This window comes from Taeniopygia guttata, chromosome 2, assembly GCF_048771995.1.
Source record: "Taeniopygia guttata chromosome 2, bTaeGut7.mat, whole genome shotgun sequence".
Lineage (NCBI taxonomy): Eukaryota > Metazoa > Chordata > Aves > Passeriformes > Estrildidae > Taeniopygia > Taeniopygia guttata.
Window position 1 is genome coordinate 54,443,372 of NC_133026.1, and position 13,510 is coordinate 54,456,881.

Sequence of the window (13,510 nt, forward strand, 5' to 3'; positions counted from 1 at the left end):
CAGAGCACAGTTGCTTTGCAGAGCCCCAGGACTTACTCTATCAAAACCATTAAGCTCCTGCAGCTGATGACAACAGAAAGACATTTAGATTTTAAACAATGAATACAGCTGGTTTTCATCATCCACTTAAACTGTAAACTGAAAATTCCCACTCTAAATCAAAGCTTGTGGAACATAAAAATTCATATACAACAGTATGACACAGATTTTCATTTTATTGCAAGAAATTTCTTGAGATTTAAACATTTATCTCTGCACAGCTAATTGTAAATATGCTCAGCCTCTTAATAGACTCTGAAGTTCAGAATGAGGTGGGGGAAAGATAATTGCTGCATAATTCTCTCATTTCTTTTGTGAAATTATCATCAATGGCCATTGAGGATTTACCAGAAATTCCATGTATATTCTGTTTTTCAAGGAATTGCATCTTACATGTTCTTTTTTTTACAGGGAGTATAGTAGCAATTACCTCTATCCCCATGTATATTTTAATGACTCACAATCATTAAAACTCACACTTTATATAAGACTTACTTTACTTTACATACAATAGTTAAAATATATTTTAGTTCTTAAACCCATAGGTATTGTGTACATGTATATGTACACACAGGAGATATAATAGTTGCTACTACAAAAGCAGTTTCCCGTGGCATGTTGTCAGAAAAAAGGCAAAAATTCAAAGGCTATTGTTGATAGTTTATAGAATTAGGTGAAAAAGAAGAACCTATTTTTACTGTTGTTGCAGTCCTGCTTCTGTGGATTGTTTTGCTTAATGTGCACCTAATAATAAGAGCTGCTCACTGGGTGTAATTGTTATGGTTCCTGAAAGGACTTAGCCTGTCAAAATCTTCTTTCACACAAGCATGCTTGGCTGCCTTACAACTGTGTCATGACATTGTCTAAAGGTTGGTTTGTGAGACATTTTTTGAAGTGCTCTTTTTACATCAGCTGTGCCACTGACTTTTTAAAACTTACTCATGAATTAAGATACCCAGGATGAGATTCATAATCTATATATAGGTGCCAGATGTTCCTCACAGTGTCCCACCTGGCCCCCAGACATTGCTCCAGATAAAGACATATGGCTTTGACCACAGTCCCATATTATACCTGCTATCTTGACTACCATGTGGCATCTCCAGCTGCAGCAGACACATGTGTTTCAGCAGCTGAACCTTGTACCTAGAGAGTGATCCAGTTCCAGATTGCAACACCTGAATGGGGGTGTCTGTGTTTCCAGGAATTGGGTATTCCCTCAATACTTGTGCTGAACTTGGGCAGCAGGGTCTGGGAGAGCAAGGCAAAAACTTACCAGTTTCCCAGGGACATCTGTGGGCCTTAATGTCTCTGATCAGCCCTGTCTGGGTCTGCTAATCCTACACATGGACCCAGGGGTCCCATTTTAGCTCAGTCCTTGGCATAAGTTACACCATAGACTCATTCCCATGCCTAGGGAGCCCATGTTTCAGCTGCATCTCCTGCTGCTCCCATCTGGATCTCTCAGACAAATCCTGGACCTGATTCAAACCCTCACCAGGTTGTGGGTTGTCAGTGAAACCTCTTACCAGCCCCTGTTTATGCCCACCTGTCCCAGACCCTGCAGGATGGCACCCATGAGTGAGGGCAGAGCCTCCACTGGGGTCACTTGTGGTTCCTGGTACAGCCCCACCAACTGTTGTGAGGTGTTGCTGTGCTAGACTGGCTCCGGGCGGGCGCCTGCACGGTGGGAGGAGGGGAGAGGTGGGGCCGCTTTTCCTCTTTGGCTCTGTGAGGCTCAGTTCTAGCGTGGGAACAGACAACATAGCGTAGCGACACGGGGCTCGGGTGCAAACACGCGTTTATGGTAGAAGCATGTTCCCGAGACATCGGGGCACTAACCGGGGGTCCTTTCTACCCCATGCCGGGGGCAGGGGGGAACCTGAGCCGCGGCTGATGGGAACAGGGTGGGAGGCAGGGGCATGGAAACCCCAGAGACCCCGGGGAGGCAGGAGCGGCGATGGGAAAGGCGGGGGGGGAGGGGGGGGGGCAGGGACTGGACCGCGTGGCGAGAGGGAGTATTACAAATTCCACAACTCAATCTTTTGAATTTACATAAAGGAATGCCACCCCTAAGGGAGGATAACGGTGTCCGGCAGGGTGCTTGGGGCAGCTTGGCCGCTGCCATTCCCAAGGGAGAAGGTTGGGGAAGTCTTTGGGGAAAAGGGAAGGGGAAGCTTCGCAGAAGCTGAAGGGGAAAACCACAGGAGAGGAGCTCGACGCAGCTGGAAGCCGATGAAATGCATGGATGTGAAGGGCCTCTCTTAGGATGTTAACAATTCTCCCATAGCTGACGTGTCGCCGTTTACAATTCTGTCCCATTGGTGTCCTTTCAACCCCCCCTGCCCCCATAGCCCAGAATAGGGAGGAGAGGGTAGAAAAGGCAGCTTTCTGAGAAAGAGAAGGAGCTTTCCAGTATGAGTTACCCCAAAAAAGACCAAGAGAGGTTGTGTCCTCCTTGGAAAAGAAAATGCCTCCCGGCCGCCAGAGACATGCAAGGCTACAGTCCCCATCTAGGCGCAGACGGTGGTTAAAACTCAGGAAAGAACAAAAGGTAGCTCAGCCGCCTCCCAGGGTCCCACCCTGCTCTTGACCCAACTTACCCTTCGGGCTTGGGCGGTGAAATCTCTATCTCTCTCCTCGGTGATGGAAAATCGTGCTGAACTGAGGATGTATTCTTTCGCGGTTTGGCTCTCCCAGAAGCCTGGGTGTTCCCGTTAACCAGTGCTCGCCCCTCAAACCCTGTGTTCGGCCACTGTCAGCTCTGGTCTCCATTCAAATGCCATCCCCTGACGGGCCACTTTTCGAGCTCAGTCCATCGAGCCACTGCCAAACTGTCCTCTTTGTTCTCAGGTAAGTCTACCCGGCTCCCGGCCCCTGCAGTCCGGCTGCCCCTGCAGAGTGGCAGCTCCCGGGCGGGGTAGAGAGCACTCCGGCAAGGACGGAAGAGGGTCCCCGGAGCTTCGGGTTTGTTTTCCACCCGGCACGTCAACTCCTCTTAGTGTGTGCAGAGCTCTTACGGTGGCAGAATTCCTTTCTCTCTCCCCCCTTTCACAAATCAATGGAAATAGCCATCTTCTGCTACCATTTGTTGCCGTGCGAGACCGGCTTTGGGTGGGTGCCTGCGGGAGCACGGTGGGAGGAGGGGAGAGGCGGCAGTCGCTTTTCCCCCTCGGCTCTGCGAGGCTCAGTTCTAGCACGCAAACAGATGAAATAGCGACATGGAGCTCGGGTGCAAACACATGTTTATTGTACTAAATGTTGGCATCTGTTGCCACTTGCAAGGCCCTAGTGTGGCCTCCCTGTTTTCCAGTTGCTGTTCAGCAAAGCTGGTAGGTCTCTAAGGACCAGCTGTGTTGGCTATTTTTGGATGTATCACAAACAGCACTAGGTAATTATACTGGAGTGAATGGTTTTGACTGGAGTGAATGGTTTTATACTGGACTGAATGGATTTTCTTAATTGCTCTCCTGACTCCACAGGTTGCTCTTCAGACATCTACATTGGTTCTGTGACAAGGAGAGACATCAATTCACGTAGACAGTGATAAGTGTCTTAATCTAGAGTTGGATGAAGGACATGATTAAGAAAGGGAGCTTCAATATGTATTACAAATAATAACATTTAATTCAATCTGTGTTTTGCAAAATCTTATTTTCTCTATGAATTAGTAATTATCTCATATATCTATATGATCCTCTTTAAACCGTCTTTATATTATGCCCCCCATTTAGACCCTCCTCATTTTACAGGTCTTGTATGTGGTGTTGAGATGGATTAAAGAATCCAGATAGTAAACAAAAAGTGAACTTTAAAATTACTCTGAATATGTGACACTGTTTTCTCCTTAGCTGATACTTGAATTTTCTTGGTAGTCTGTAGAATCTAATACTAAAGTGCAGGTGATTCTTGGTACTTACTAAGCTGCAACTATTACGTGTTCAGTACAGTCCTGTCCCTACGAGACTCCTCTGCTAAATAAAAATGATACCAAGTGTCTCTGGCATTCCCAAGTAAACCAGACATAGAAAAACACAATCTAGATTAGAGGGAGAGGGCTTTTTTCTGTGAGCCAATAAGTATTTACGTTCAGGGGGACTGCGTCTGACAAGCATTTGGGGTAAACCAGAAGTGTACTTCAGATACTGGATGGTCTCTAAGTCAAATACACTCTATACAATGTATATATACAATTCATAGAAAGGTACATTTTATTTTGTGACTATGATAGGGATTTGTCTGCTGATTCCATTCTGTCCTGAAATGTGTATTTAGTAATTATCTTGTGTCTTAAGGGCCATTTTTCTCAAGACAAGAAGAAATATAGTGTACCATTAAATCTCATCTCAACCTCATAAATTTGCAATCATGCAAGATATTCAGGAAGGTGAGGCCCTCTGTTTTATGCTACAAAGTTATCTCTGTGTGGACATCACAGATGTATTTCAACTGATTCCTCAGTAAAAAAAGAGAGAGCAGCTGATGCAATGTTTTTCTTTCTTGATTCTGACCATTGATTGCTCCAAATTCAGAGTCCAAACCATTGTCACGCTGTGTGAGTTTTGACTATAAACTATTATGCCTCTGCAGCTTTAGTAACTGTATTGTTTTATCCCCAGTGCAGCTGAATGTTCAAAGTTATTTCTGGCTATTTTTAAAGGAGACCTGTATATCTTTCTTCAGGACCCTTTTGGGATAACTGACCTTGAGGATAGTTAACAGCCCAGCTTAGAAATCTAAGATGTGGATTGAACATGATGCTGTCCACAGCAAACAGTTCTGGACAGTTTTCTACCTGATCTGTTAATACATAGCTTATGTACATTATTTACAAATGTAGTTATGGGTATGCAACTATAGGCATAAAGAGAGGCACACGTGGATGTTCAGGAAGTCTAGCTTGACATGAAATATGTAAACATTACTTTTAGCCATAGACTTGCAGATTCTTGCTTCCTCTGCAGACCCAAATTTTAATTAAAACCGTTACTATGGGCCCTACTTTGAGGCCATGAGTATACTTAAAGGGTGATGTGAAGGTAGGGACTGTGAAGGTTGAATGGTTAGGGAGAGGGAGATTTAGTTGTGAGGGAAGGTTGGAATTCACTTATGGTGAGTGCCACATATTTTTCTGTTCAGTCCTCATCTGAAACAAAAACCAATGGTTCAGTAAAAGGGTTGGTTTAGTGTCTCTGAAGGTGCAGAGCTTTCTCACCTGCCTACTGGGCATCACTACTAACACAAGGCAGATCTCCCTGGTTCTTTAGAGTTGATTGGTTTTTCTGGATTAGCGTAAATCATCTAAGAAGCCTGCTTCATTTGATGCAATTTACTTCAATTCAACATGCTACTTAATAACTAGAACAACAAAATTCTAATTTTGAGCCTTCTTAGTGGCTGGGCCACAAATTTGGTGCTCTCCTGGAAGATACTGTTATGCCTAAAACCTCGGTGTTTCCAGAGAAGGTTGCAAACCCAGTTTTTTCAAGTGATGCACTAGATGAATATTTCAAAACCCAAATCTCTTAGAGCTCAAGAAGAAAAAAGAAAACCCATTTTTTTAAGAAAAAGATTCCAGAATATGGGAGACAGTTCTAGGGACTATAAGGAACCTGATTGTTCCCATCTCTCACTAAGAAACCATAATGACTGATACTTAAGAGACACAAAATAAGTTGCCACAGGAAGGGTGTAATTGGCTGCTCTTTTAGCTGGGAGGTTTCTCTTGGAGGAACAGAGATACCGCAAGAATTGGGCTGGCGAAAATGGGGCTGGGTGCAGCTCCTAGCTTTCTTAGCCTCTCAATTTCAGAGGAGGACCCTTGAGTTGCTGTTTACTGGTGGGGGGTTGAGTTTGCTGCCGTGACTGGAGCCCAGCCCTGTCCTGCTTCTTCTGCTGTGGCCCCACACCCCCTTGCCCAGCGGAACACCTGCAGTTCCAGCTACAGCTGCGGAGTTTCTGATACATCTCATTTACCACTCCGGGATCTTGCTTGCCCCTGCTGTTCCAGCTTGCTTCTTCCAAAGCCCCTGCTACAGCTCTTTTTGCTTTCCAGAGGGGGCACTGGGACTGGCTGCCCCCCATGAGTTTGTAAAGGAAGCCCCTTCTTCATCTCTTTTTGCCGGCTGCGTCTGCCATTACCGTGTGGAGCGAGACGGCCGAAACTCGCACCACAGCGCCCCCTGCAGCCTCGGGGGAATCACCGCACCCTCCCTGCCCAGCCGGGAGCCACCAGCGCCCCTGCTGGCTGTGACCGTAACTGCACCCAAGGGAAAATGCCGCAGCCAAGTGAAGGCTGTCGCTGGGCTCCTGCTTCTGTTTGTTGCTGCTCCCACTGTTGCCTTGTTATCTGTATACATACTAGTAAAGAACTGTTATTCCTTTTCTTATATTTTTGCCTGAAAGACCCTTAATTTCAAAATCATAATAATTTGGAGGGAAGGAGGATTGGAATATTCTCCATTCCAAGGGAGGTTCCCGCCTTCCTAAACAGACACCTATCTTTTAGACCAAGACATTGATAAGTGGTAAAATAGAGTACTCGGGAAAGAAGATAGATTTTATATTGAATTGCAGATTCGTCCAAGTAGCCTTTTATTATGTCAAGCTTCTCTTAATTTAATAATTATTTTCATTCGTACTACACAGTTCTGTAAAAGACCTAGCACTAAATAATACCTAAAGTGTTCATGAACAAAGAGACAGCACTGCTCAACACTGTGACAAGTAACAGCACATTACAATAAATAATGTTTTCCAGGTGATACAGAAAATGTTTTCTTTTCAGCCATTTCTCTGTCTTCTTAACAATGGAATGATGAAATTCCGTTATTAATTAGAGTTGCATTAATAATTGTAATTTTTAATTGTTGTTGCTGTTGTTATTATTATTATATTTGTTATTAATTACCCTGTGCTCCAGTTTCAATAATTTCAATGCGCTTGCCTCTCACTAAATTGGAGTGATATATTTGGGTTTTGTATGTCATTCATGTGCTGACCTTTCCTGGAAAGATGTATTGTGTTTACATCCTGTATGTGACATAATAGAAAAATCAAACTCTTCTGTTCTGACTGAAAAGCTGTAAATTCATGATTCCTGGCAAATAGGACATCCAATTACAACTTTTGTAGAGGCAATGTGGTCTTTAATTTCTGAGTGGATGCAACAGATTTTCTAATTCATCAGGAAGCAAGAGCTGGTTAGATGGAAACTATGGGGTTTAGTTTTCATCATTAACTTTTTTTAGGTCTCATCAGTATCACAGCTAACAGTGCTGTGGCTCTTTTTCTTACTTCCAGTACTGAGATATGTTTAAATTCTACAAATTTAAAAGAAAACTGAAACTAAACATACCCAAAATCAGTAGTGCTGAAAAAACCTAATGCTGCTGTTATGGTGTGTAAGGCCTGTGTCTGTAGATTGCTAGATCCTTAACCACTGAACCTTCTTATCTCACTGAGTGTGTCTTTACCGGCTATACATACTGACTGTGTGATGAGACCAGAGAGTAGAAAGGTGGATAGGCTACATTGTTCAAAGTAGCAGACTATTATCAGGGACATTGTTGTGAAGAGCTGTGTTGACTTTCCCAAAAATGGTGTTGGTTTGGGTTGTTGGCATGCCTCCCTTGCTCTTACAGAAACAAGTTTGATCAGGTGAGGTAAGAGCACTGATTTTTGGTGCTGGAGTCTGGTAGAACATGCATAGTGTTATCAAACAAACTGGTTGTAAGAAGTTTGCTATTAAGACTTTCCTCTGGAGTTTCTTACATCTTATAAAACTCTGACTCATTTTTGCTCACTTATGTAGAATAAATGAAAGAAATTATGAAATCATAAAAGAAAGCATCAGCACAGTCTTGGGAAATTTTATTTCAGAGGGATACAGCATTGGTGAAAGGACAGCTACCTTTCATTGTCCCTCAAGAAACTGTATCTCATTTAACAAAATTCATGGCTTTAGTGAAGATACTTGGAACAGTGGTTTCAGAGCCACTGGATGTTTTTATTTGACAGACTAGAAAGTAGGAGTGTACCAGTAAACACTGTAAAGACACGACATTAAATACATTACAATATTTTAAAAAGTACTTTTTAACACCTGTATGTAACAGTTTCCAAGATGTGCATACTCAGCAATGCTGTATTTTCATCTTACGAATTTTCATTAGTCTGTTAGGTGACAAAAGTATATCTGTCTTCACTAATAATGAGTTTACTATAGAAAATGAGTAAACCAGATGCACATTTTTCAGAATTCACAGAGCTGAGGGTTTTGATGCTATTTTTTTTCTGGTATTTTTAGAAAGGTCTAATTTTGTTGCCTTTGAAACTGAGAGAATATCTCTCAGATTCAGTAGGAGCTGGCCCTTGTTCATGGATTTTTCAGTGTCACAACACACAATAATTGATGAGGGAAAAGTCATATGAGACTATCATGTTTAGATACTTCAGGTGTTTGTGGCCTGTTAATAACCTAGACTGAGGGAGATCCATAATAAAGTTATTGTTTTGAATGAAGTGTCAGAACTCATCATGTATGGCAGAATATTTACATCATTTTTTACTACTTTGACTTCTCACACATTTCCCTGAACAGCAGTTCCTGATGACACACAATGCTAACCAAGCACAACAGATCTAATAGCAGTTTAGGGTAGGAGTTGTATAGCTGCACAGCGGTATAGTTATAAACATGGTGCTTGAACAATGTGTTTCCCTGACATTTGTGGTGTGCTTCTTAGTCCTAGTGACTAAGCATCATGTGTATGAATAAAACTGGAGATGAAATCAGCTAAGGAGGCTCTCATGCTTCCAACTGGTTTACTGCTCCCAGAACACCGGAGATTTTTAATAACCAAAAGTTGTTACGATGGTTACCTGTCGTAACAACTTTTGGTTATTAAAAATATGGTCACCTGGTCATATGGTCACCTATTCAGCTGGACCATGATGAAGAACCATGTTTCTGTACCTTCAATTTTTACCATGATAGCTCAGGCCAAAGAAGGTATGAAATTAAAAGATAACTTCTGTGCCTTCATGTGACTTCTCACAGTACAAGTGATCCTCCCAGGAGGAGACTGGCATGCATAAAAGGGGAACTTCCATCTAGTTTCTGCCAAGTATTTGCTGATCCTCCTCCTCAGACATGAGATCAAGAAGTTTGCTCCTGAGGATAATCTTTCCTCTGTGGAAGCATTGATCACTTACAGCCTTGGTCCATGGAAAACAGACAACTTCTGATATCCCTGTGCCTACCACTTGAGCACAGAATGAAATTAGCTTCTGCTATGTTATGTAGCATGAATAATGTGTTGGAATGACACTTTAGGGTAGTATATTTTGCTAAAAGTATTAAAGTGCAATAAATAAAATTAAAAGTATTTAAATACAAAAGTATTAAAATATATGTATAATATTTTCTTAAAGGACACAACATCAAGCTACTACTTGAGAACTTTCTGTTGTTCTATAAGTAATTAAATCTGAGGTTAAATCACTGATACTCTCCTGCACTTGTTTTGATATGCAGCTTTGATTCCAAAGCAGGGGAAGAGGTTGCCTGCCCTTGGAGCACCAAATATAGTTCCAAACCAGAGAATGGTTGGTGGGCTGGCTGCTTCTTCACACCTGCTGTTACCCAGCAGCTTTTCAGATATTACTCTGGTGGGTCTATTCCTGTCCTCAGATTTTAGTTGATTAATGGATTTGAGAGCTGTAGGTGGCTTGTTTCAGATCAAATTAGTGTAAAAGCAAGCTTCTGTTTGTTGAATCCATAAAGTGAATTCAATCTGCTTTCTATACCCACACAGGCCTTCCAAATTATTTAATTTCCTGGAGGTTAAACAGTTGCTCTCTTCTTATAGTGCACTACAATTTGAGAGGTGGGGCGGGGGCTGTTGATGATCCCATTCTAAAGCCCTACAGTTCCCTTCAAGAAGCTGGGAGAAGTGAGTTTGGTGGGTGTGATCTGCATTGTATTCTATGTACTGGTGAGACAAGTATTTTTTCAGAACCACAGTTTTGATTTCAAATGGTTGCAGCTATGATGGATTTTAAGTATCAGATATCCCCTATCAAACTGAATTTCTTATGATCCTCTGTGTCTGAATGCTCTGAGCGTTAAAGATGCTGATGGCAAATCCTTTACTGACATCAGACATCCTTTGATTTAAGTGGAGTTATAACAGCTTATCCCTTCTGTCTTCTAAAATATTCACATTATTCACATTCACCCTTTATATTCAGATTTTCATATGGAAAATATGAAACTCCAAAGCAGTCATATTTTGAAGCCGTCAGTCATATTTTGCTGCTGATTTTTCCATATGGTGTAGCTGTATGTGAGAAAATGTGACTGCAAGCTGATAGTCCTGTAGTTTCCAACTGCTTAAATAAATTATTTGAAAAATATTGGAAACTGACAAATGTGAACTGTTTCAAAAATTTTTCAGGCTATTGAATATGTCCTGGACAGGATCTTTTGAGCAATAAGTATGTGCATAGCACAGGTTTTTTTGCAAATCCTAGGAACTGTGAGGTCCAACTTGTGGTACAGTTAGAGATAAAGTAACAAAATCCATTGTTTTCTCTGTTCTGAGAAGGTTGTTGGTATAAGAGAAAGAAAGAGAATTTTGATGTATTTGCCAAAGAAAGAGTCGAGATTTCACAGTAGACTGCAAGATCACTAATCAAGTAAAACAAAGTAACTAATGTTATTATATTTTAATAGTTAGTTGCTTGCAAAATGTTAAATTTTAAAATACTTGGGAAATTGTTTGCAAATATAGTAAACAACTTGTAAGGGTAGGACTTTCTTCAGGTCTAGACTGGCCACATTTGAGTGGTTTCCAGTGGAAATTCACCGGTTTTGATTATACTTGTTGGTGTTTCAGATTAGGCCATAGGCCCATCTGACTTGAACAGCTGTAAAATATACTTGTCTTTCTTTGGGTGGAGTTCTTCCCTGTACAGATGATTGATAAAATAAACCCAGAAATTCTATCCTAGATGGTACGCTATGCAAGCCTCCTTTGCCAGGCCCTCTTTTTATGTGAGTCTGTGCATGCTTGCAACATGTGACACTGTTAATCAGATCCTGAAATTGCTTTCAGTTTTAGTTAGACATACTACATGCATGTTTCAAGGCATTAAAAATAACTGACATGTATTTTCATTACCATACTTTTTCTTCTTTTTCAGGCAGAGGGTTCCAGACTCCAGAGAGAACTGAGAGGATATTTAGCAGCCATTAAAGGTGATTTTTAAGTTTCATATCTTGCTTTCATAAAGCAATTAAAAAAAATTGAGACAAGTAAGCTGGTTTCAAGTATACAAAGACAAATACAAGTGAGATTCTCTTTAACTTGATGCTAGAGATTATGCACCTTCAGTGTCAACTCATGTATGTACAGTCTTGCATCATTGACTGTCCTTTGTGTGCATCCTCTGCTGCTCAGATTCTCAAGTTGCATGCATTTTCAGCACCCACAAAGTCTGCACACCTTGTTATTCATCTTTGCAAATGCTAGAATATGAAGTGCTTCATGCAAGGGAATTCAAGGGATTGCTTGATCTCCACAAATGTGACATTTCCAGGTTATTACTAGTTGGATGATGAGCTTCCTCTAAAACCATACTTCCTGTGATAATGTGATTTCTCATCTATTTCTGTCTGCTTAATCCATTTTTTTTTTTTTAAGTTTAAAAGTCAAATGTGATGTCTCTTGATCCTGCATTGAAAATCGAAGTAACAGAAGTCACTAACCAGTGCTTAAATATCAAAGACAAGTAAACAGTCATTTAAATCCTACTAGACATTTGTAAATCCAGCACACTCAACAGAGCACTGTATGCAGTGTTCTCTTTCTCATGCCATCACTCTTTGGAGGAGTTGGAGGCTAAAGGGAAGGGAATGAGAGTTGATGACTGATTGAGAGACAGTAGCTTCTTGAGATAAATATATGATAAATATGTATGTCTGTGTATATTTTTAACTTGGCTGAAGTCCAGTAGGGAAAATTTTGCAAATGAGTATTAACATCCCTGGAAATCACTGTCATAGTGACATCACCACCTGTTCACTGGCAGGTAAGAAAGCTCGTTTTGATGCGAATTACAAAATGGGAAGCAAAGCAGTAGCTTACTGTCTTTGACCATCTATTCTTTTCTGGATGGGCTGCCGAAGGAAAATTCCATACCAGACAAATTTACGCTAATGTCTTTTGTTCTTAGAGGAAGTTATAGCATTGGTTTTTTGTGGGGAACACACTGAATGCTAATTTTGCTTTCAGAGTTTTCACTCTTCCTCACACACATTGTATGGTGGTTATTCAGAAGCAGTAGGATGATGCTGTTTGTTTGCAAGATGTCTTACCTGTCACGTAAGCTGACTGTTAACATGCTGCCTTGATTTCTGTATTGGTGATAACAACACTCCTCTCTGTTTCATCTTCTTTCTTCATCGTTCTCTTCTTTTTCTAATACTCAACACTCATGGTCCTTTTGCTTTTCTACTCTCTAATGGACTACTTTTTTCACCAAGTTTTGTGTTTATCTTGGTGCAAAATTTTCTATTGTTTAAGTTTTGCCTTTTTAACTATGCTTTTCTGTTAAGAATCATTTTCTTGTGTCTGCCTTGAAGTAATTTGGACTGGCTTTCTTACTCAGAATGAAAAGTGTTTTCTAGCACCTTATTATCTACATGTCTTAAAAAAGATCCAGTCAAAAGCTCTCATGAGAGCCTTAAAAATGTCAAAGACAACAAGCCAGCAGTGGGCATCCTTGGCACATATTGGCACAGATTGCTGCTGTGGAGTGAGCACACAACCCAAGACAGCAGAGCACAATAGACAGGTCTGGCTGAGGCTCCCTCAAAGATGACTAGGTCAGTAGTGCAAAAGACCGGATTTTGGATGACTGAAGCACCTGCTACAGTGTCTTTGTTGCAATTCTTTGAATGATTGCTATCATTAAAAGATTTTTGATGTATCTATGCACAAAAACATGGTAACCCTCATATTTAGGCACTTGAGTGTGATTTTCGCATGTCAGAGATGTCAGAGGCTTGGAGTCATGCTGTCATCAGGGGCTCATTTTGCAGGCAAAATGGTCAATCATATAACCACATATATTGGAATTATTGAAAAATAATGCACTTGATATCCTAATACTCTTGGATGTATGAGAGAAGAAGTTCATTTTAAAGGGTTTTGGGATTTTAACTTCAATAATGTTTCATTTTGCTGCATGACTTCTGAGTGACTTGACACTGGAAGTAGGCATGATTTCATAGAATCATAGAATGGTCTGGGTTGGGAGGGACCTTATAGATTATCTAGTTCAAATCTCCCTGCCATGGTCAGGGATACCACTCGCTAGACCAGGTTACTCAGAGCCTGATCCAACCTGACCTTGAACACTTCCAAGGATGAGGCATCCACTTCTTTGGGCTACCTGTTCCAGT

The 13,510-nt window shown here is 41.2% G+C and overlaps 1 protein-coding gene across 2 annotated transcripts in view; it reads left to right on the plus strand.

Moving 5' to 3' along the window:
• The window catches only part of AMPH (amphiphysin), a 117,340-nt gene that overhangs the window by 54,201 nt on the left and 49,629 nt on the right, over positions 1 to 13,510 (plus strand). For both annotated transcript variants that reach the window (XM_072924041.1, XM_002198924.7), the window contains exon 3: positions 11,248 to 11,302. In XM_072924041.1, coding sequence (XP_072780142.1) covers positions 11,248 to 11,302 — 55 coding nt within the window. The remainder of the gene's footprint in view (positions 1 to 11,247; positions 11,303 to 13,510) is intronic.